Source organism: Carassius gibelio, chromosome A14 (genome assembly GCF_023724105.1).
Source record: "Carassius gibelio isolate Cgi1373 ecotype wild population from Czech Republic chromosome A14, carGib1.2-hapl.c, whole genome shotgun sequence".
NCBI lineage: Eukaryota > Metazoa > Chordata > Actinopteri > Cypriniformes > Cyprinidae > Carassius > Carassius gibelio.
In genome coordinates, this window is record NC_068384.1 from 6,984,518 (window position 1) to 7,010,375 (window position 25,858).

The 25,858-nt window shown below is 38.1% G+C and overlaps 1 protein-coding gene across 7 annotated transcripts in view; it reads right to left on the bottom strand.

Annotated features, from left to right (window-relative positions):
- Window positions 1-25,858, bottom strand: part of LOC128027371 (ecto-NOX disulfide-thiol exchanger 2) — a 255,254-nt gene that overhangs the window by 23,290 nt on the left and 206,106 nt on the right. For all 7 annotated transcript variants that reach the window (XM_052614932.1, XM_052614934.1, XM_052614933.1 and 4 more), the window contains 5 exons: window positions 25,548-25,703; window positions 13,000-13,206; window positions 11,175-11,408; window positions 9,683-9,895; window positions 2,078-2,184 (listed from right to left, as the gene is read on the bottom strand). In XM_052614932.1, the coding sequence (XP_052470892.1) occupies window positions 2,078-2,184; window positions 9,683-9,895; window positions 11,175-11,408; window positions 13,000-13,206; window positions 25,548-25,703 (917 nt within the window). The remainder of the gene's footprint in view (window positions 1-2,077; window positions 2,185-9,682; window positions 9,896-11,174; window positions 11,409-12,999; window positions 13,207-25,547; window positions 25,704-25,858) is intronic.

A 25,858-nucleotide genomic window follows, 5' to 3' on the forward strand; every position in this document is an offset into this window, starting at 1 on the left:
TTACTGCAGCATTAATAATCTCCTTTCACAGAAATGAAGAACAGTGTTAAATTAACTCTATATGTAAATATTTCATTTGGAGACAAATGAGATCAAATGTAATTTTGAATTTTGAATTTCATTCATGAATTTGACAAAGCACTAACTGGCAGTAAAAGCAATTTTTCTTAATGTGATTCACAGTGGGTTGGACGTGTGTGGTGTTTCTGAAGTATATCAGAAATTAATGAGTGAAAATTAATTACAACTATGAGATAGGAAACTATAAAGGATTATTTGGGACATATTTGAACAACTTATTTTAAACACCTACCTTAAAGAATGAGGAGTCTCTTTCAGCGTTTACAGTACCTGCATCTTTAAGCTGCTCCAATGGCTTCAACATGAGCATGAAGCAACATTAGCAAGCCATCCGTAATGAAACACAAAATTCAACTAGAAAAAGGACGGGGCTTCAGCTTGTGATTTGATCAGATCATTAAAAGTGGCGGTTACATACTAGAACAAAGTCAGACCTGAATGCAAGTTTGTTGTTGATTGTAGATTACTATCCTTCTCCAACATACACTTTAAGGAGTCTGAAGGTCAGGTTTATCCACTAGAACATGTTGATTCATCTTGCTTATTTTTTTAAAGGGGTCATATGATGCAAGTTTTACAAGCTCTTGGTGCATGAAGAAGATCTGTTAAGTTGCAAAGACTAAAGTCTCAAATTTAAAGAGATATTCTTTATCAAAGTTAAGACATTGCCACGCCCCCCGAAATGGCTCATTCAAGCACGCCCCCACATGTCTATGTCACTATGTGGAAATATTTGCATAACGCCGCCCAAAAAAGAAAGAAGGCATGGCTTGTGTACTGTAAACACATAAGAGCTTCACCACTGTGTCTGTCACGCCACTCTGTTCCCTTTTCGGGCTTTAACTGATGGTAAAACTGAGGACATTATTAACTGTCTTTATATTTATTTTGAAAGTTGAAGCTCGCGATAATGGAAAGGGGTGTTAAATTTCGATGAGTGCTTGTGGTGATCAGTCAATCACAATGAACTGGGTCAGTTGGCCAATCAGAGCAGACTGCTCTTGTCGGAAGGAGGGACTTTGTAGAAAATTATGCATTTGAGAGAGACGGGGCATAGAGGACCTACAATAATGTACAGTATTTGAAAAATAATTTGTTTTTAGAACATTAAAGCATGTCAACATATTCTGCAAAATAATGATCTTTAGTAAAGCATCATATGACCCCTTTAATCATTTAGCATGTGCTATTATGCAGACAAACATTTTTTTTTTTTTTGATGAATCATGTCCAATAGATAAAAATTCATGATGAATTTAAAGCCATGAGAATTAATTACTGTAGGCCTCTAGGAACTTGGTTTTAAGACTCATAGACAGTCCACTCCTCGGTTGATTTCACACTCATCATTTGCTGAGCACGAGTTCTCAGTTTTATTAGATGTAAACAATATCAACCCTCTGATCCATGTAAAACAGTGTTTTAATGTTGCCAGCAATGGAAATTAACGTGCTAATTAGACACCAGATTGGGTCTTTGTGCACTAATAATCAGAGTGATGTCTTAAAACTTACCTAATGACCACAGAAAACAGGAAAGAGAAAAGAAAACACTTCAACAACAAAAATGTGGTTTCATTAATTAGCTCACAGTATCTGTCTCCAGTTTCCACTAACAGAGAATAAATATATATTTTACTGAGCTTTGGGGTTTTTGGAGTATCAATGATTTGAGATATTGGCATTTCTATTGTTTCTATCAGGAAAGACTAAATGTTACCTGCTGGTTGTGGACCGCTGAAATCTCAGGGTCAGACTCGGGTCACATTTTACTACCAGGGAGAGCTGAGCATTAAGGCTGTTATACCATTAACATCCAAAAAAAAAAAAAATAAATACATGGACTTCAGGATAGTTAAAGTACACATGGGGAGCTTGCAGGGAAGGGGACAGGGGAAATGGAAAATACTAATATCTGACAGTAACATACTGCATAATTAATTCTGACGATGTGAAGCATGAACACATTCACTTAAAAAAAAAAAGAAAACACCAACCTCTGCTTGCTTTCGCCACATGTCCAGGTTCTTGCGTTGGGCTTTGGAGAAATGGTCCCATGCCTTTTGTTTGGAAGCAGCGTGGAATACAGACACAATCTGCTCAACTGTGGCAGGGGATGCAGGGGCCAGTTTGGGCGTCCAAAGAAAGAAAGAGAAAGAGGGGCGATTGGGAAGGTGCAGAGGAGTGAAAAAACTTTGTGTCAGGTTGGAAGGAAGTGATGTTCTTTTCCCCTACCCCCCTCTATACAGCTTAAACACTGAGCTGGGGTGAATGGTGTATCTACAGGGATGAGATCTGAATGAGATTACATTTCTCTCTCTTGATTGACTCTTTGTTAGTTATGGACTGTTGTATGTAATAAAACAGCAGCTGGAATATTCAGTCTAAAATCTCCTTTTGTGGTCTGTGGAAGAAAGAAAATCCTATGGGGATTGAATGACATGAGGGTGAGTCAATAATGACAGATTTTTAGACTCTCTTGGGAAGATTAAACAGCAGAATAATTAATTCCCTATAGCGTTACCTGCAATCAACTGTTCCTCCTTCTCAGTTCCCACAACACACCGCTCACCTTCATCGACTCTGCTGGCCTGATAGCCAAAGCATCTCCTGTATTTTAAGAGTACATTAAGTGGAAGCCTAATGATATGAATGTTTCATCGATGACAGGTTGGGCTCATTACTTCAGTGCGTACAAATTAAAGAGGACGTCTCACTTATGCAAACTCATTAAAGCAAACCTTCCAGAAATAGTCATCTGTCAGTCAATCAACCAACTATTTTGGGGGCATGAGTGCTTTGGATGCTCGAGACACATGGCAGCAATTTCCTGTGACAATGCAAGACAGGAGGAAGGCGCAAGACGAAAGGGGAACAGCTGCTGAGAATCATAGCTGCTAATAGAATAGCTGCTCTGACATCAATGACATAAACTCTGTTCCAAAATCTAGACAGTGTTTTAAGGTAACATGCATAGTGCGCTAATGACATGATAGCTGAACCAATAAGCAGGCGGCATAATTATACAGGAAAAAAATCATGGTGAACAAGGCAAAAGATACACTTTTGTTCAAAAATGTGAAAGTTGCTTAAACGGCCAATCAGCTTATTAGAATGAAGGATCGTGTTGCACTGAAGACTGGAGTAATGATGCTGAAATTCAGCTTTGCAACTAAAATAAAACATTAAAATATATCAGCTTTTTAAGATTATAATATAATTTCACAATATTACTGTTCTTATTGTATTTTTTATTAGAATAAATGCAGCCTAGATGAGCAGAAGAGACTTGTTTCAAAAACATGAACAAATCTTAACCTCAACTTTTGAAAGGTAGTGTTTTATGTTAAATTTTGAGAAATATCAGTAAAATACATAAGTCCAAAGAATTACTTTACCAACTGTTTTATGATTGTGATTAATTATGTCTTGGTCTTAACTTAGGAAAAAACTAACACAAAGGTGGGTATGTTCCAGTTACTTTGCCCAAGATTCCATAATTTTGTTGCATCGCAACCTTCACTGTCTCCCATTTATCACTGGAAATGGCCAATTCTTGTTGAACCCAAATGACTTCAGCTTGGGTTATGACTATTTAACACTGTCAGTGTGAACGGCCTGCAAGGTTTTGTCCTCTACACTTCATCAGCAGTACTATTACTTTAAATCTCAACATGCCTGTTACTTTCAGTGAAATCTGATAGGTCTTTAAACTAGCTACTCTCATGACTAGATCATTTGAGACTATCATATCCTATTTCAAAGAGTTTCTCCATGTGCAATGCATCATGGATCCAAAAAGTGTCTGGGAAATGACATCAAAGCATCCATCAGCCTAAGTGATGTAACTGCAGGACTGAGAGACAAAAACATATGTTGCCAGCGGCTTAATGGATGCATGACATCATTACTGATGGTAAAACGTGACCTATGCAGATTCACTCAGAGATCCCATTTCTCTCTCCGTGAGGGGGTTAATAAACCCTGGGGAGTCAGGAAGGCTGCCAAACACATCTGTCTGCGGCAACAGCATGCTCAAGAGTGAGAGAGGCCGGATCGATAGTGACTTCAGCATCCTTTAATATGGTGGAAGAGATCGATGGCAAAGCCAGGACGTGTATGCACGTCTGAGATTGTGTAGGTGTGTGTAAGTGTGCACTATGTTTTCAGTCTGATGTACAGCAACTCTGTCATGACAAAGTGTCAGTCGTGTTGCATGTTCAGTATTCACAAATAAAAAATCGTGCATTAAAAGTTAAACTTGTGTCTGATTAAGGCCAAAACAACAGCCTCTAGCTCTGCAGGCTTGATTTCATGCATCATTACGAAATGTGAACTTTACTCACAAGTTCATAATGCAAATCAAATACATAATAGTTCTCAGCACTGCCACAAGGCCAGCTATCATTATGGTCTTTTATACAGTCAGTTTTCAACTGTCATGGCAGATCAACAGTCTGAAAGGAATCATGCTCAGCATGTTGATTTAATGGCACAGATGTTTGACGATAACTCTATCACCCCCTTGAGTACTGGGTTATGACACGAAACATGATACATATGCAACATTTACATTTATGCTTTTATCCAAAGTGACTTACGCTGCATTCTAGGTATACATTTCCATTTCTATGTTCATGCATTCCCTGGGAATAGAAATCATGATCTCAGCATTACTAGTGCATTTCTATGATGCTTAGCTACCACTTACTTGCAATGCATTCTCCATTTGAATATGTTGAATATGTTTCTGGCCTTTGTCTGCATTTAAATTTTCAAACAAATATTGTAAAACTAGTGTAAAACTTTAATGATGCTACAAACAATTCTAAATTAGTTTCAAATAAATGTTGTTTTAAACTTCCTATTCATCAAAAAATCCTGGAAAAGTTATTAATTTTCACAAAAATATTAAGCCGCACAACTGTTTTCGTCATTGATAATGATCCAAAATGTTTCTTGAGCAGCAAATCAGAATATCAGAATGATTTCTGAAGATCATGTGACACTGAAGACTGGAGGAATGATGCTGAAAATACAGCCTTGCATCACAGGAATTAATTACGTTAAAATATATTAAAATTGAAAATGGTTAAATTTAACAATAGTGATATTTCAGCTATTTAATAATAAAATATATTAATAATAAAAATAATACTGTTTTTACTATTTTAGTCAAATAAATGCAATTTTCGAGCACAAAAGAGACTTCAATAAAGTAAATAAATAAAGAAAAACGAATCTCACTGAACAATACGTTTGAAAGGCAGTGCATGCCTTTCACTTTAAGCTGGTTTTGTTAATACTGATCCCATATCGCCTGATGCTGTATGTACCTAAATGTTTCTTTCTGCTGATCCAAGGTAAATTTTTAATTATAAGATATAATTTAGCAGTATCCTATAGGAATAATGACAGATTGCAGCAAAGATTTAGCAAAAATGTTTTGCTTTTACTAATATGATTTCAAAATATATGAAGTTTTCAGATCAAATATATATTTGGCATTAAGCAAAGTGATACTGTTAATTAGTGAGTTTGTTTACAAAATATACTACAGATGTATAATATTGTGCAATACATGAAAATATTGACTTGTCGTTGCCCATATTTGGTTAATAATGAGAAAGCTGTTCTTGCGAGGCTCTTTACAGAAACATTAACACTTTTACTAGAAAACATCCATTAGATGGGCAAGCACAGATTTGGTTTGTGACAGCACCCGTCTGCCGCCTCAGCCGGAATCCAGCGTCTTAAGCTGAAAAAGTCTTACCCAGAATTCCCCTGTCCCCGTCCCACCTGCTGCTCTATCCTCCTGCAGGCCTGCCACCCCAGCAGTATCCTGCATTTCATTATTTATTTTGCCGTGTGCTCTGTCTGCGTTCAGATAAGACAGATGCTCCACTGTCACAATGCTTTCTCTCCTCCAGACCAGACATCACTAGAGTGCCAGATACTTCTCTTTTTGTTGTTGTTGTTTATGAATCTGCTGCTTGCAGATAAAAGGCTGGACAGTGTTAAATACCAAGGGAAGCTACTAGAAGGTGCTTTTTTAAGGTGACATAACCTTTCTGATGAGACATCTGTAGCGAGCTGGCAAATCAGTACTGTCACTTTTTCCTCAAGCAGACGCTATAAAGCCATCAGAATAACCTGACAGGCTTCAGAAGGAAATATCTCAACACAAACAGATGAAGTCTGTATCTCTGGGAAGGTGATATTGTGTCTCTTCAAAACAACGAAACACTCTTGGATATCAACCTGTCACTGGAGAAGAGTCGTGTTTGTAAATGTGTTTATGCCTGTGGATGCTTGTAAAACTCCTTCTCTATATGACATTAGGATGGATGTGACTACAGTATAGTGCATAATACTCTGACAGACAGACATCACAGATGACTGTGAAGGGATTTAAACTTACCATGACTTTTAAATGAGGTCAAATTACTGTAAGACATCACTGATAAATCAAGCATTGTTCCTGATCTTCATGTCTAAGGGACGGAGAACCAATACTGGACCAGGGACTCCAATCATATCAATAATAATAGCAGGCAGGTCAGTATAGAAGTAACACTTTCTATGAAGCCTGTATATTGATGCTGATATAATGCCTTATAATGCAAACTTTACAATACTTTTATCATGGTTATAACACTTTAAGAGTATGAATCATTAAACTCTATGATCTGCATCACATTTCTTGTGCCATCATGCGTTTCATGTGCATTTGCTCTTTATAGTATTATAATGTTTTATAGTGCATTATAGGGAAAGACTCAATTTAGGTATTCTACTGAATAATATATATATATAACAGAGTATTCTCTTTTTATTCATCAAACACAAAGATAAAGGATTTTTCTGGCAAGTCTGCAAAGCCAGTATGACTAATTTCATGACTGTGTGAACTTTAAAATTCAAGATTTCTTTCTAAAAACAATTGTTACAGAGTCACCTGCAAAGAAAAAGAGGTGATTTTTTGTGCAGAGTTGTACAACTCTTTTTTCCCCCTTTGTTCACCACACTTTTATCTTTATTTTATAGCATAGTCATTAAATATAATGAATAATTCAATTAATTTTTCATCATATATTTTCTTTTAACAAGGAACTATAAATTGAATACTGTTACACCTAAAATGTGCTTTTGGGCTCTCTTATGCTCACCAATGCTGCATTTATTTAATCAAAAATACAATAAAAACTAATAATTTTGTAAAATACTTATCACAGCTTAAAATAAAGTTTATTTTTATTTAATAGTTAAAATGTAATTTATTTCTGTGATGCACAGCTGTATTTTCAGCATCATTCCTCCAGTCTTCAGTGTCACATGATCTTCAGAAATCATGAAAATATGATGATTTGCTGCTCAAGAAACATTTCTGATGATCATCAAAGTTGAAAACAGCTTAATATTTTCATGGAAACTGACACATTTGTTTTTCAATATTATTTGAAGGATCATTTGCTGTGCAAAAGAACAGCATTTATTTAAAATACAAGTATTTTATAACAGTATAAATTTCTTTACTGCCATTTTTTTTACAATATATGTGTCCATGTATTACTTTCCAAAGAAAGACCCCAAACATCTCAAGGGTGGTGCATGCAGAAAAAGGCTTCGCTGCACACTCCTCATGCATTATAAGGAATTATGAATAGCGTTATCATGCATCAAACCTACGGGTTTCACAGAAAGAGTTATGGGACAGTTAAATGTGTTTCTCTACAAGCTCAAGTCAAGGTTGAGTGAGCGATCAGTCAAGCTAGTCGTGACAATCTAGTGATTGGGGTTACTTACTTTTAATCTATGAAGGGTCATCAGGTGTGCTGTCCAGAGACTAAGCAGCTAAATGATCTACACATGCCTGATAGGTTACAGATGATAGCCGTCCGCTAACGCTTCACATACTCTACCTTCTTCTCCTGCATTCAGCTCAAAGTGGTAGAAGCCTCTGGAGAACTTACCTCTGGTCCACACTGATCTCAGATCAAAGCGTGTACACTAGAAAACCCAGTCATGGAAAAGCTCGACACATTTTCTTAGAGACGGTAAAACAACCTTTGCCATTGCATTCAAAAGAGTAGCTTGCTAAATGAATGCGTCTGAATGCCTCCAGCTGGTGCGTCAGTAAATATACACCATTCTCGTACATTTAACTAAACTTTCTTCAACAGATGCATATGTATGATTTTCAAATAAACTCACTTTTTTCTTTTATAAACTTTTAAATTTCAAGGCGAGGTTTTCTCTGCCTTGACCCTTCTATAAGTTCATTTCTTGTACCCCAGTTGCATTTTAATGAGATATTCTAACTATATATGCCCAAAAACCTCTCATATATTGAATCAAAAGCACACTGAACATTACGCCTGGCAATGCATCAAGGAAACGATGTGTGTGTGTGTGAGTGTGTGTGTGAGTGGTAGCTCCATTTCTCTGGGCATTGGATCAATCGAGTACAAAGAACTGCTGTGTTGAGCGCACTATCATGATGGCAGGAAGTGAAGTGTAATCGTGCGGTAGCTGTCAGCACCCATTTACCCAAAGCTTCCTTCTGTGTCTGATAGTATGGATGAAACTGTGTTGACGTCACACAGCAGGCACTTACGGGCTCTTCAGACAAGCTTTTAGTCCTGATGTGAGCCGCTCTGCCGTTCTAATGATCTGTTCAAAATTACATCATGTGATAATGCTCACTAAGTGTAATAAAAGTTCTTATAAAGGGAAACCGATGGTTTATAGTGAAGAAATATGCACGAGTTGTTTCTGAACAATCAACAAAACCAATTGTGAAGATATTCAGTATTTGAATTAGTTGGACCATTCAAAAATTGGGCGTCGAAAATACTTAAAGATGCATTCAATTCTTCAAAGTTGACGGTAAAGTCATTTATAATGTTTGGTTTGGTTGTAAATATTGCTAGTAATACGAAATGTTTCTTAAGCAGCAAATGAGCGTATTAAAATGATGTGACACTGTGGGGTAATGATGCTGAAAATACAGCTGTTTTGTGAATGAATGCAAAGAGCAGAAGGGATTTCGTACAGACTCCAAACTTTTGAATGGTCCTGTTTATCAAGTAATTGATCACACAATTTCATAAATAAAGCCCAACTGTTTTAAATGTGTACTGTGGCTTATAAAGTTAAAACAATCACCCGAAGATGTGTGGAATGTGTTATCTGGCCTAAGTTCTCTGTGTTAGTCAGTGGTCATGTATTTGCCCTTTCGTGTGCTGTGAAAGGTGAAATCATTTCAGGGTTTGTGCAATGCCTCAGAGAAATGCACATCTACATCCACCAGCTGTGATTGGCTCAACTGGGTCTTATTACAGCATCACAGTTAATGCAAAATCCAATAATGATGGAAATCAGCAGAAGCCCACAAATCCAATACTAATTTGAAGCAATGTTTCAACCCCTAATGTTTTAAATCATTTCCAGTTCTATTTAAAACTCTTTTGTGTGCCTGAAAGTAGTAGTATTAGTAGTAAACAGTCATTTTATCATCAGTAATTTAATATTTCTTCTGTCTGGGTGAGCAGCTTGCTAGGTTTTAAAGACAGAACAAACATCTGTAAAGGAACACTCACATTGTACTAAAATCCCGGCGAGAGCGTTCTTAAACTTCTCCTTGGCCTCCTCCATCTCCTTCTCATGCGCGGCCTTCTCGTTCATCAGCCGGCGGATGTGGCTGTTGGAGGACTGGATCATTGAATAGAAGTTGTTGGCGTTTCTGCGGTTTACCTCCCCTCGGTCCACCCAGGTCAGCAGGACACGCACGGCTTCGGCAAACTTGGAGTCGTCTGAGTGGAGAAAGGAAAAACGGTGGGGGACAAAAACAGATGGTTGGACGAGGAACACTTCTCATCTGGGACCTTCTAGAGTCAAGACGTATTTGCAAGACATGTTTACTGGGCCAAAAAAGACACACTAGTGAAGTAGAGGTCATTTAGGAGAGGACAAGAGGACATCGACAGCATGCAACGATCAAACCTTGTCAATCTTAACTTATGGGTATTATTGTGTTTCTGTTAAAAGAAGTGATATTACTTAGACAATTGATTCAGTTGTTCATGAAGTCCTGAGACACACAGGTGTGTGTGTGTGTGTGTGTGTGTGCAGGAGAACGGAAAACACTTAAGCTGATTGCTCCGGACTACAAAGCTTTGGCTTACAGCTTTCAGCTGGGAATGTGATGAGAAACAGGAAACTGAAAATCACTGTAATGAATGCCACAGGGAGCCTCTTCCAGAAATCTATTATTCTTAATGTTGTTGAGTTTATTTAAAATCTGCAAATTGAAAACAAAAAAACAAAACAAAAAGAACAGTTTGGCAGAGATTTGCGGAGCTGTTTGGCGTCAACTGGGCAACAGATGCACACAGACTTTACAAAACAACAAAAAGAGAAACATGATTATTATTATTGCTGTAATCCTGTAAAGCACACAAACACATGAGATTCCTAGGGGGCTTTGATTTTCTAATGGAAGTCCTAACTACAGATAATCAAAAAAATGCTGTCAAATGTTTTAAACAAATAATCCATCAACAGTTTTAAGACTGCTTCAGTGTGTAATGAATACGAAATCCCTCTCCATCAGTTAAACTGATTACGCTGCTCATTTATCTGATTTAGACTCAATAGCTCAGAACTAACAAATTCAAAAATAATTGTCAAAACTGTCCAATATTGATTATACAGACAAATCTAGCAGAAATAAGATGCCGTTGAGATTTTCTCCAGCAAACAGAAAGCAAAATCATCCTTTCCTCTTGTCACTTCATCCATAACCTGAGAAAAGTGAGTTGAACTGCATTCCCACTGCATATAAACCATTACATATGGAAAATGGCTAATTTCAACTGATTTGATCTCAAAAGCTTCCCTATAAACACTTTTCTCTCTCAGACAGAGAAACAGATGGTTTCTATTAAACCGCATGGAACATCAAACTCGGAGACAAATAGCTTTTAGATGCATCCAGCTAACAGACACACAAGCATCAGGAAACAACAGAGGTGTGACAGACAAAAGCAATTAAATCACTTTGACTGAAGTATGGCACGTCACGTGGCTCACCTTTGAGCTTTTCTCCGAGCTGGCTGCACTCGTGCTCAGAGAAATGGACGATGGGGGGCGGCGAGGGGGGGCGCAGGCGGTCCTCTTCTATCCTGCGCCGGTGTCTCTCTTCCCGCGCCAGCATGCGCTGTCTGCACTCCCACTCGTACAGGTCATCTCGAGCCTGAGCGAAGTCTACATGCAGCCGACCGGTGTCCTTCTTATCTGTGCTGGATCCCAGCCTGACCCTGTAACCTACAGCACAGAGAAATGGAAATGGACAATTACACAGGAAAAGGAAAGGGAAGAGAATGGAAAATAAGGAAAAGAACGTGGAAGTGGATGGGGAAACGGAGTAAACCCAAGGTAAAGACGAAAGGAATGGAAAAGAAAAGGGAAAGGACAACATAAGCGAATGTGGAAGGGAAATGGAGCAAAGGGAAGAGAAACAGGAAGTGGAGGAAAGGACAGGAAAAAAATGAAAGAAAAGGAGAAGAGGAAACAGAAGGGGAAGGGAATTAAAGGAACGGAAAATAAGAGACAAAAAAAGAAAGAGTGAAAAATAATTGGGTAAGAGGTAAAAGAATGGGAAGTGGAGTAAAGGAAATACAATTGAAGACAGGAAAGGAAAATAAAGCAAAGAGGAAATAAAAGGGAAGAAGAAGAGGAAGGGGAACCAAGCAGAGCAAAAGAAGAGGACAAGAAAAGAATTGGAATGACAGAAAAAAGGGGGAAAAATTATGATAATTGAAATGAGGGAAAAAAGTTAAAGTGTATTAAAGAACAGAACGAGGAAAGAGGGAAGAGCAATAAAAAAGAGAAAATGAAAAGAAAGGGAAGGACAAATGGAATTATAGCAAAGGACAGGACAAGAAAAGAGTGGAAAGGAAAGATAAAAGTGAAGGAAAAGAAAAGTTGAGTGCAAGAAGGTAATCAAGGAAGACGAGAAAATGAGAGCAGCAGAAAGACACTGAGCTTTAACAAACCTCACGAATGAACTGAGAAAAACACCATGACAGCAACAATGATTCATGAAGTGACTCCCACAATCTCTGACACACTCTCTGCTGCTTAATCTGCACTTTTAACATGTGCTTGCTGACATATTAAGGCCAAACCAGGCATATTTGTTTATTCTGTATGAAACACTCAGATGAGGAAATCGAAGCCAGAACCCAGACAAGCCATGAGGGATGGGAATAATCTGGCTTGTGATAGGGATGAAAAAAGAAAGTGATTTTATATTAAGCTTTATATATTTCAGCATAAAAAAGAAAATTGCTTGGAAAATGATCTTGACAAATGGCCAAGCGATACGTGAAAGAGGCTCCCGTGAATTATGAATCGTACGATGCTCCGAGAACATTACAGAGAGGCGGAAAAGTGTTTTTAAGGAGAATGGATATATTCACAGACGGCCGTGTCAACAGATATGAGAGAAAGAGCTTCACGGTTTGCCTCCGCCTCTCTATCACCGCTTTACAGCCCCGGGACGCTGATAAATATTTTACGAAATGTGTTCACGTTAGGAATGAACACTATTATTTATGGAAAGGCCTGCAGAGATATGTCACGAGGCCATGTAATATATGAAGCCCCTCTCCACTGAGAGTGCAATGCATTTAGAGAAGAATAAATAACGGAAAAGGTATTATCGGAGCACAATATATATTATAATTATTTATGTAAATATATATTAAAGTCATTTAAACCATTCTTAAATATCATTGCTTTTTATATGATTTTTATTTTCATTTATATGTCCATATTTAATTAAATCGAAACATTCTCAAATAGAGCAACTGTTGGTGTTGCAGTGGCACAAGAAAATCCTCCGATCATGCACCTGACAGGAAGAGGGCCTTGTCCACCGTGTGCTCCTCAGCGAAGCGGATGTGACAGAAGTTCTTCTTGCTCTTGCGGATGGCGATGATACTCCCGCACTGTTCGAACACCTCCACAATCAGCTGCTCTGTGGCGTTCTCTGGCAAACCGCCCACAAACACCGTCTTACAGCCGGGCGGTCTCTCTCTGGTGGCAGGGGGAGGCAGGTCTTTGAACACAAGCACACAATAATATTAAACTACCAGAATCTTTAACACTTTTTTTTTTAAATCTAGATATTGATCTCTATTTTCCACCACATTAAGTCCATATCTCATTATGGAATACATGCCACGTATGAAAGAGATAAAAACATGCAAAATCAATCACGGTTTTTTTTTTTTACAACCTTGACATTAAAATGATTCATTATCTAATTCTGATCTAAAAGACCTGGAAGATCATTAAAAACGTCAACGTGCCAAATCAGGAGAGTGACCTATTTTTGGTCACTTTTATTTGATAGTCTTAGTATAGAGAACACGTCACTGGATCTTTCTCTCGACTGGTTTAATTTGCAGAACACGGCACTAGAACCTCCAGGTTCACAAAGCTAATCTCTTCTTGATAAACCAATTCAACCATGAATAAGATGCATTGAGAAAACCAGGCTGAGAGGGAATAATCAATGAAACCCGGCACCTGTTACATGACTGGATTACAAGTGCAAAGCCTGCCATACAGAACCGGCCTGTTCTGGTGTTAGCTGATTACTCCGAGACGCAAACTGGTGATAATCTGTGCTTTCCATCAGGACTGAAGAGACGTTCTTAACAAGCTTTGGGAATGCAGTTGAAGGAAGCACCTGCTGGGACTCAGAGGGGACTGCGTGCCCAATCGGGGGTCCAATAGGAGTCGGACGCAAAGCATTTCAGACATGTTTGGCTGTGAGCCAGTCACTATAAATAAGTAAGTCTCTTTGGACCCCACAGTTGCCCCCTAACACTCGCCATCCATCATCACCATCATCACACTAACTCCTGTGTATTGTGGCGGCTCATGATGAGCTTCATATATATATATGTCAGCTCATGTTAGTGGAAAGAATAATACTTCACTGACTAGAGGATACAACATACAGTATGCATACAGCTTCGATACAACACTATAGCCAAAGAATGTGAGCATGTAGACCAAAACGATTCAGATGTCAGTCATGGACTTTGGATGACATGCTGTGTAATTAAATAATGTCTTATCATTGCTGAAGTCTCAAAGTCTGAATGGGCTTCATGAATCACGAATGCAAAATACGTTCGTTTTTTTCTCATTTTGAGTACAGAATGAGAGACTTGAGGCTGTACTGTAGTTTAAGAACAATCACTGAGGATCTCAAAAGGGGCAAGTAGTTTAGTTTTCATCTTTCGTCACATCTCGCGCTGGGCTCCACTAAATGTTTTGGTGTTCAGTTTGGTTGCTGGTGAGCAAATATTAACTTTGTCAGATGCACATGAAACATTTCAGTTTGGCATTAGCAGTCTCATGAAAGTTGAAACTTTGAGCAAGCAATAAAAACACAGAGTAGATGTTTGCTTTATGAGGAACAGAGGACCTACACAAGAACGAATCGGATCCGTCTGAACTTTTCTAAATCAAATACACCCACTTTTTGTTTTCATATTCACACTGTGGGAAGAAAGCAAAGCAAAGTATATATTTCATGAGTTTCACCATGCAGCCGCTGGCTGATTTGTTTCCATTGTCACCCGAGAGGGCGATACAAGATTACACACAACGCTGCATCAGATCTGAGATGTCTGAGATAGCTTTAGAGTTTCTCCAATAACTACGACGTCTCAAAGTGGAAACTGCACAGCGGTGAAATCAAAGCCTATTATTTCACAAACCAATGCTCTTCCCACGGCTCCACGGCTAAATATCCTGTGCCGTCAAAGGCGCTTCTTTGAACAGTGAGTGAAGATGACACAGGACGGTCTGGGACATAAATTCAGGAGGGCACTGCGCACCTCCAGCACTGCGAGCGCTCGACCGAGAGACAGTCGTCAACAAGCTTAACGCTAATCAGCTCAAATGAAGACAGCCGCAGGTGTATCTCTGTCTCGCACACGCTCAAATACACGCAGACGATGGAGATGACGACCGTACCGCAGACAGAAGTTGATAGGAACGTGGGATGCAGGAATATATGTGGAACGAGTGAGGCAGAAGAACTGAAAATGCCTAGCTCTGCCACCCTCACTGAAGACCTCAGTCACACCAGGATGCACCACACAGATATATATATATATGTGTGTGTGTGTGTGTGTGTGTGTGAGACCCTTGACCACAAAACCAGTCATAAGGGTACATTTTTTGCAATTGAGATTTATACATAATCTGAAAGCTGAATAAATAAGCTTTTCATTGATGTATGGTTTGTAAAGATGACAATATTTGGCCGAGATACAACTGGAATCTTGAGGATGCAAAAAATCTAAATATTGAGAAAATCGCCTTAAAAGTTGTCCAAATACACATTCTTAACAATGCATATTACTAATCAAAACTTAAGTTTTAATATATTTACCGTAGGAAACATACAAAATATCTTCATGGAACATGAATTTTACTATCCTAATGATTTTTGGCATAAAATAAAAATTTATAATTTTGACCCATACAATGTTTTTCAAATATACCACAGAGACTTAAGACTGCTCTTGTGCTATAGGGTCTCTCTCTCACACACACACACACACACATACACACACACACACACACACACACACACACACACACACACACACACACACACACACACGTTAACATGCATGTTGCCCAGTGAAACCCCAGACGTGTTTTAGTCACAGACCTCCAGAACTGCACTGAAGCCTGACTTGTGTTGGTGAGTCCTGGGTCTTGTGTTTGCTCGAGTGGGGTGTGAGAGTGAGACTGCAGATAAGATGAACTGTCTTCTCAAAAGCCAGTCTTTACTCATCTTGACAGCCGTCTACCTGCTGCATACTGTCCCTCTTGAAAGAGGAGAGCAGTACAGTGTCTCTGTAGGAAGCCTGTGGCGATCACAAGCACCTTAAACAGGCTTTACTCCACAGGAGAGCTATACATGATCACTATATATTTTTCCCACTTTCTTTCTTTTCTTTACTTTTATTCATTATAGAGCTTAGCAATCAAATCTGCAGCGGTGGTACTGTGGATCTTGTCTACATAATTGCTGTCTGAACACCTGCTGAGCCACGTTTTTTTTGTCTAGCTTGTCTTAAAAAACTTGGTTTGAAACAAATATATCTATGATGTCCAAAGATGTTTCGTTTGAATAGTCTGCGATGCATAAAAGTGTCTAGGTTTGATTCAAGCACTCAAACATCCTGAAATCCAGAAATGCTGTTGAGGGTCAGGTTGAACAGCCAGTGAAAGCCACATTCAATCACACCATCTTTTTGTTTAGTTTTGATTCAAAGAAGTCTGATGATTTAAAATACTCTATGATGCTCAAATATGTTTAAAGATGTTTGGTTTTAACATTTGAACAAGTTCACAACGCCCAAATATGAAGTCTAGGTTTGATCCAAGCATTCACACATGCCCACGAAACCCAGAAATACTGTTGAGATTGACTTGAAAGTGTCTTTGAGTGAAACATTTAAACATGTTTATGATTCTCAACAATTGTGTCTATGTTTGATCTGAACACACACCTATACTGCCAATAAATTATAATTATGAAGTAAACACTAAACAACTTAAATATCTAAAATGTCCAGAATTGAGTATAGATATGAATGTGCCAACCTCATAAAATCAATGCCATAATTGTTATGCCCAATAATGCTCTCTCAGTCCATATCTCACACACACACACACACACACACACACACACACACACACACACACACACACACACACACACACACACACACACAGTGAAATCAATGTTGTAATCAAAATATATAGACTTTAGATATATATGCAAAAACCTATGAGAACCTCCAAGTCTGTCTGAGATTTTTCTTTTAAATAAGATTTTTTTTTTACCAGGCTCCTATGAATATAACATTAGACATTAAAAAAAAAAAATTAATAACTGCCGAAAACCTTTTCATTGCAGTTGAAAAAAAAAAAAAAAATATATATATATATATATATATGAACTGAAACTAACTGAAATAGTTTAAGTGTTAAAGAAAGTTTAAGTGTTAAAATGAAAACCGAAAACAAGAAAGAAAAAAATATTAAAAGAAAGTTATAAAAAGACAGCAGGCACATAACACAATTATTATAATTAAAATGAAAACTGAAAATATAAAAAATAAAAGCAAATTGATAATATTATTAAATCCTATTTAAGTAAATAATTCTTAGACTGATTCTAAGGAACCCAAGCCGCTATCTCAGACATAGCCAGCAGTTATTTTAGGCAGCCGTGTGTGTAAGTGAGGTTAAAGGCGGGTGTAGAGGAGCGAGGTGTGGGTGATGTGTGTGTCGTGAGTGGGCTGAAGTGAGGAAACAGGCCAGACTGACAGAGCCAGAAGCAGAACCACAGAGACACGGCCCTCTCGGCTCGTAGAAGAAGAGAGCTCTGCCTGATATAAAGGTCAGTCTCAGGCACAGAGCCAGGGCACACTGGACGTTCAGAAGGCAGAGAAAGGCAGCGTATGCAGGCTGACCTGACGGTGAAGGTGCATCCACAACTGGGCACTGAATCACTGCTTTGCTTTCATGCACTCTGTGTGTTTCCAGGCTCTGCAGAGAAAACAGATGATATTTGTCATGCTTGGTCTCTCTCTCTCTCCAAGAACTCAATGTCCTTCAGAGAGCCAGGCCTTTTAACGACAGTGAGTGAAAGGCGGTCGATGGCCATTTATTAAGCACAGTGGACTAGAATGAGGTGGTGGTGGTGATGCAGAGAGAGTTACGTCAAGCTGGAGATGTGTAGAGAATAAGACTGATGGGTCGGGAAGATGTGCTGGAGCTGCGGGACAGAGATCCAGGCCGGAGGAGATTCAGTCTGTCTGCTGGAGTATACAGTCCACCATCAGTAACAGACACCTTTAGTTTGTTAATAATATAAATAAAAAGAATCTGTTTGTTGGAACTATGGAGGTTCGGTTCAAGATAACTAGAGATCGACTAATATATCACTCATACTAGTGTTGAAGAGTCACTTCACAAGCATTTAACCCTTTCATTTGAGTAAAACCAGTGTCAAAATAAAAGTTCCTTTTTACACAAACGCATTGTGCTAGAAATATTACTATTATTTAGTAGAGTGTATGTGATACTGCTACTACTGTGGAAAAAAATTATAAAACTTTATTTTTTAAAGAAATAAATCACACAATATTTCTTCCATGTTTACATTTTAATAGCAAATCCCTTTTATTGACCAAAAAATAAAATGTGAAGATTTCATTAATTAAAAGGCAAATTAAATTTGGGTGAAACATGTTTACTGTTTTTCATAATCCTTGTAGAAAAACTTGAAACACAATTGTAAGTAAGTATAAAGAATGGCATTGGCTTTACTTTTAGTGATATAATTTTTTTTTAATTAGCATATTTTTGTGTTTCGCTTTGGTACCGAAATCGGTACCGAGAACCATGGATTTTCACTGGTATTGATACCGAATACTGACATTTTGGTACCGTGACAACACTAATTCATACAGATTAATTAGATATCAGCACGGGCTTAAAGGCTCACATTGCTCATCTACTGTAAATATTGCACTTACGATTCATTTACGATTGACCTGACAAACTTATGCCTTTTATTTATTTTCATTTATTTCCACAGTTACAGAAATGGAGCTATAGACACATTAAATACACATAAAACATACTGACATCTTCAATATTTGGCCTAATAAAAATATTATCAACGCTCAGCGTGTTCACCTCAGTTAAAACAAACCTTTACCTTTTTCTAATGAATCTCTATGAACAAATAATGACTTAAACATAATATTCTTACTTAACAGCTAGCTAAAATAGAATAAATAATTATATTGCCCCAGGTCTTCAGTAACAAAAGCAGACAACGAGACAAAAAGGCCCAAATTACAAATAAGGACACAAGACGAACACAAACACAAAACAATCGTGTAAATCATATTGACAGCTTCTAAGAAAAATATTCATTTTTAAATTACGATTGGCAAGAAACGCATAGCCAACTAACGAGTAGACATTTCTCTCGATCAACTACAAAAACGTAGCTTAATCACAAGTAATTTACATAGCCTAAAGAATATTGACAGCTTTCTGTGAAGAAATGGATATGAATATTAAGGACACGCACTGAACTTGGTTAATACCACATATTTGGGAAAGAGCGTATCGTAAAAATATGTATTACTAAAAAAAAAATTAAAAATAACAATATAAACAGCACGTTCTATATTTGAGTGAATTCCCGTGTTATAACATTCAAGACTTCAAAACATTCAAGTTTATAACTGACCAACCACTAAAATAAAATTATAGCTGTCCTTGAAGAGAAATATGTAGCTTTGGAGCCGCTTCCAGTGTGAATAATCACCAAAAACAGTTATTTAAATGAAAAGTCGAGTTAAAAAGGCTCCAACATCATATGTTTGATACATATTTATTCTATCTAATGCAATAACTTCCACATATTTCTCAAGTGTGACTCAAGAACAAACACGTTTTTAGGGCCACTGAATACTACAGTAAAATATGAGACCGTGACAGAAACACAAAGCAAAAATCAGCATAATTGCAAGAGGAGCAGTCTGTGTCCTTATTAGTAAGTAAGGCGAGGAACGATTTAAGCTTAGCTCTGCACTGATCCACAGAGACCGCACGAGTTGAATAAAACTCAGAGGTTTCAAATATCCCCATCGGTCAGGTCTGATATATAACAAAGGGTGAAGCTGACAGCAATAAGCTTGTGTGTTTTTAATACAGCTCCAATCAAAGCCAATGCGCTGCCCTTTAAAACGTACAGATGAATGACATATGGTATAAACGCTGATATCTCCCATCATACTGAAGGGCACGAGAGCAGACAGAGAGAAAAGATGCACAACTTTGACAAAGATAGGGACTACAAGCAATGAAAACCAGCAAAAGAGATTCCTGTAACAAATAAGAGAGCTGCTCCAGTTTGTAAAATTTCATGTTAAATGGCATGCGCCATTGTGGGCCCTTGGGAAAAGGACTTATGTAATTTTTTCTGGCAACTGAGGTGAGAATAACCATGAATGATTGCTCCGCATTACTGTATGGCGCAGTCAGGAGAACACAGCTGTCACCAGCTATTAAATCCTCTTCTGCACGGACTGGTGCGGAAAAAAAGAGACTCGTAACAATGCGAGATATGTGCATGATAGCCTGCTCTGTCTGAACGAGATGAGAGGAGACGCTCGGGTTTATTGATACGCCCAAATCTCATCAGACAGTGTTCACCGCGTTCATCGCGATGGCCATCTCTTTCAAGTTTCCCATCATTAATGAATCTGACGCCCCAGAATCACATGGGTCTTTGTTCTGCATCTCTTTCTCCTGTACGATCTTTCCATCATTGCCCGTGTGCTGCTTCATCAGTCCAGACGGAAAGGAAGGAGTGACCATTCATTTCTAATCTGCAGAACATGTTGTTGTGCTGCGATTCTAGGATCAATATACAGTGAGCTGCTTCTGTAGTCAATTGAAGAATTGATCCTGGTGAACGATGACAAGGGCACATTGCTAAAGAAATAAAGGGGCCTTTACAGAAGATCAAACATTTTTTCAAAACATTTTTTCAGCGTGAACTGAGGCTTCACAACATTACACACACAAAACATTGCTCTTGAAACTCAATTGAAAATCCAGTTTAGCCGAATTAGAAGTAACAACAAACACCACAACACACTCTTGCAAACTCAAACTAGTTTCAATCTGCATAAACATCACGATCCAAAAGATGGTTTGTAGTCCCTTGTCATTAGAGCCCGACCGATATGGATTTTTGGGGGCCGATGCCGATGCCGATATTAACTCGAAAAGAGCCGATTTATAAGCCGATATTTTGATTTTGAAAATAAACTGGATATTAGACCCATTTCCTATAAGCTGCACTTACACAACATTCAATAGCAAAATATCTGCCTGTTCTATGTATGTGGGCTGTATAAACCATTTTCCAGAAGGGATTATGTTAAAAAAAAGCCTTAGATTACGGTCTCAATCACTAAACAATTGCACATCAAAAGTATATATTTTTTAATGATCAAAAAACAGTCTGGTTTTAAACATTTAACACTTTTACTTTCTTCCAGTTGAAGCTGGTTTTAACAGTCTCTGTGTGTACTGTAAATAAATTATAATACTAAAGTTAAAGTATTTGCAGAAGTAGTCCCACACTTTGCTGCTACAGCATTCACCTTTTTCAGGTATCTGTAGGCAGAAAGAGAGACAGAGAAAGAATAAGCATGTGTATTAATAATATCACCATGTATCATTACTCATGTCATCATTAGAATTATAATAATAATAAACAGGGATCTCCTACATAGGCAAAAATTATATATATATATATGTCAAGCAATAGGTATTAACCTCCTTATATTTAACACTATTATTTCAACATTTTCCTGTTATGTCTGTAAAGCTGCTTTGAAACAATATGTAAGAAAAAAAAAGAAAAGAAAAAAGCGCTTGTTCAGCTCACATTTATTTACATGTCCCATCTGGTTTAATCATTTCTGACGCACCTACTGTAGTTACTGTAACTACACTATATTTGCTCTCACAGACACATTCACAACGGACCCGTTTATCTTCTCCTCTTCTCTTTGTGCAGTCTGAATAAAAACATCGTCATGCGCTGGCGAACGTAAAGTTAGCCTACTGTTACCGGAAGATTACGGAATCAATTCGAAGTTGAATGGTTAACGTTAGTGTCATGAACACACCGCTGTCAATTTTGAGAAGAACCACCTTCAAACAAGTTAATAGCAAGCATTCAAGGGGCCTGCTAAAAAGGAAGCTATATTAGCGTTAGAGTAACGTAACCAGCCTGAATTCACCAAATTGTTCCCTGGACCTGAGGGTAGCCTCTTCTTCCTTGCTTCTCTCTTAATTCTCATCAGCTGGACTAGCGCTATCGCTCGCTTCTTACAACGGGACAGATACATGTTTGCTGCTGACCGAAAGGAGGAACAACAGACTATGAAAGAGCTCCCGCTAAAAGTTTTTAAAACTCCGCCTACGCCATAGCGCAGCGCAGCACAAATCGCGTTGTATCTGAAGGGCAATGCTAAACCCAGGGGGCAAGCGCTGTGCATACCGCGTCCTGTGTGAAAGGCCCATTACGCGGTCATTATGTGGGAAACACACCGCAATAGAATAAGAATAAGTTAAACGCTAACATTATAGTTCGACCTCTTATTAACGTTCGCGCTCTTCCACTGATAAACATGGTATTAGCTTTGTGGCTAATCTAATATCGCAATGCATTAGCGGCTGTAAGTGATGTTACAGAATATTTAGAAGTGATAATGATAGGACCGTTAACTAGAACTACCACACCGTTTTTATATACAGTGTATGAACTAAATCTACAATCATTTCACATGACGAACGACAGACTCACCTGGGTGGCTTGGCTGATCGCTTTCTTCTTTGTGGATTTCTGGCGCTGTTGCAACTCTGGAGCTGCAGACCGCCCACTGGTGGGCAAACTATGCAACACTCATAACATGACTGAAGCATGAGACTGTTTCTCATGTTTCATCGGCCGTTATGAACGCCGATGCCGATTTAAATGCAATTAGCTCATATCGGCCGATAATATCGGCCGGCCGATATATCGGTCGGGCTCTACTTGTCATAAGCACACAATTGTTACTCCACATTAAAAAAAAGGTGACTTGATTTTGGCATTAGCACATTGCCAACAGCACAATATTATATTCGGCATGAACAGCATATTCGGCCAAATAATATCTGAGTCTACCACAATGCATTCCAGGGTTTCCTTTACCTCGACCACAAAGGAAACATGTGATGCACCATTGAATTTAGAGAAAGCACATACAGTATCTTACAACGCTGCAGTTGACTTGGTTTTATAACAAAGCCTCTATTTGTTGTTCAGTCTTAGTTTTTTTGCAAACTTTCTTCAAGCTGATTTCTTTATCGTTTGACTTGAGGCCAGGTAAGGATTGTTTTGTTGGTTTTTGAATTCTCCTCTCGTACGTCCCGCTTTGGCATCAATCAAAGTCTCACATCGTTTGTTTGCGTATTAGAGCAGGCGTGTCAGTCCGTCACTCTCTTTTAGGCAGGAGGGTTAGGACACTTTGTGGGCGAGGCTGACCGTAGCATTATGCTAGCTCCTAGCCTGTGATTACAGATGTGCATGCTGTGTGTGATCGGCAGGCAGAACGCTCAGCTGTGTGAAGGACACTGACTCTCTCAGGCAATCACGGTCTCCTCTGACCCTCCTCTTGCTGTGTGGCATATTTTACATGCCAGAATACCTCAGTCTCCTTAGAGGTCAACTGTCCAATTACAGTCAGAGCTTCCCCCCCGTCCCCCCGGACAGCCCCCTCCTGTTTCACTCTTCTGCCCGACCTCTTTCTCTATGACAGGAGAGGAATTCAGATGAGCTTATTCAGCTGGTGGAATGAGGGGATATAAGGGTAAATATGAAAGAACGCATGACAGCTCCTCTCTCAAATAAAAACACAGGCTTTCTATCAAGCGTCAGTCTGATGCTTTGATTGGCAGCTGGCTTTTAAAATCGTATCTGCATCTCATCAAGGTGACATGCGCTGCTAGGCTGTGGAGATCCAAATATTTATAGAATTATAATATTAAATCATATACGGGCTGCATAGTAGCTCATGGTTAAATCAGGCTTTTCTTCAGGTCAGCATTTCAGATCATATCGCTCAAGTCAATAATATCAATTAAAATGCATGAGGATTACAAATACTGCTTATCATTGCATGCATGTTAAATGGAGTGAGATGTAAGATCTGTTCTCAAACCTTAGTGAGCTGCCTTGCTGCCTACATCCTGACCAATTTCAGAAAAAACACTTGTGAAAAAAAGTACTCTTTAGCATACTTAAAAAAAAGAATACTTACTAAAAAATAAAATAACAGTTCAAAACAATACATCTAAAGGGAAAACTGAATTAAATGTTTTCAGACACTTAAATGCACGTTAATTACAATAAAATGAATGTAATTACAATGAAATGAACTCTAGTTGAGAGTGCTTTTGTGTCCCACTTCAGTAGGATTCGAGTATATCTTTATATGTTATTGCAAAATTACTTCCATTGTCTTTGAAATGTGGTTAAAGTGTACTTCCAAATGTACTTCGATCTTATAAGCTAAAATACCCTTTTATTTATATCAAAACTCAAATGTGTTTACATATACTTGCAATTAATCGATCATAATAATAATAATACAATTTAAGTATTTTACATGTTTAGTGTGTTCTAACAACAAATGTACTTCTTTAAAGGAAAACAAAAGATTAAAACAATTATTTAAAATGCACTTTAAAGTAAAACTTTTAATTTCACATTATTACAAAGTGCATGTGTGTGTGTGTGTCAATTATACTTAAGTATAAAAAGTGTACAAAAATATATACTTAAGATTTGAAGTACACTACAAGTGCACATTTAAACAATTAAGCATTCTTCTATTTTACGTGGATATTGTTTACATTTTATCGATACCGGAACTGACACCAATTCTATTTAGAGATACCGATACTTATCGATACTGTTATCGATACTATTTGGTGCAAAAAGAAGTTGTTGAAAATTCAAGTTTATTTTACAACTTATTTTATTACTGCAGAACTTTAGCAACTATATTAATGTTTTTCAGTCAAGAGCAGTGAGATATTTTTCTAAAGGAATAGTTCACCCAAAAATGAAAACTGTTTCATCATTTACTCACTCAAGTTATTTTAAACCTGAATGAGTTTCTTCTTCTGTTAAACACAATAAGTTATTCTGAAGAATGTGGGAAACTAAACAGTTGATGGTCCCTAATGACTGTGATTAATTTTTTCCCCTACTATCAAAGTCAGTGGGGACCAGCAACTGTTTGCTTACCCACATTCTTCAAAATATATTATTTTGTGTTCAAGAATAAATACAAATTAATACATGAGTACAATGAATTTACATTTTTGGGTGAACTATCCTTTTAATGACAACCTGCAGTATGTTTAGTACTGTCCCTTTAAGAGATGCACGCACCCATTTCTCTTTTACCGGTTTACTTTCACTTTATACATAATTAACTGTGTTTATATGTAAACCTTGTTTGTTTTTGACATTATTAGCACAATCAGATGATAACTAAACATTCAGGTGCTGTTTGACCTACATTGTAGTGTATAGGCGCTTCAGATGGATATGCTCTGAATAAGAACATGTTAGAACAGCACGCAAATAAAACATTTCACTGGCCTTAAAGCACATGCCTCTTAGGTTGCCTAAAAACTGCTGCCTGTGGAGTCAGTTCATTCGGTTTGGAACGCAGCAGAGAGAGAAAGAGAGAAGCTCACTGGGGTTGGGAGGAAAAAGCGTGCAGCTCTTGCAGTGGATGATTTCCTTCACGATGGGCATGTCTTGGGAAACTGGCGGGGGCACAATCCCAAGCCCGGGCATCATGGGATTCATTGGTGCAATTCCAGTCATCATGCCGAGGCTGGGGTCAAAATCTGTAAAAACAGAAGAGAGGACTGAGTGAATAAAAAGCAGCTTTAGTCACATGCTGGTGCCATTCTGTTATTGCAAAAATGAAAGCTATGAGAGCTAAACTCTCTGCCTAAACTCTTAAATAAATAAGTCTAATACATATTTAAAAGCGTTTCCT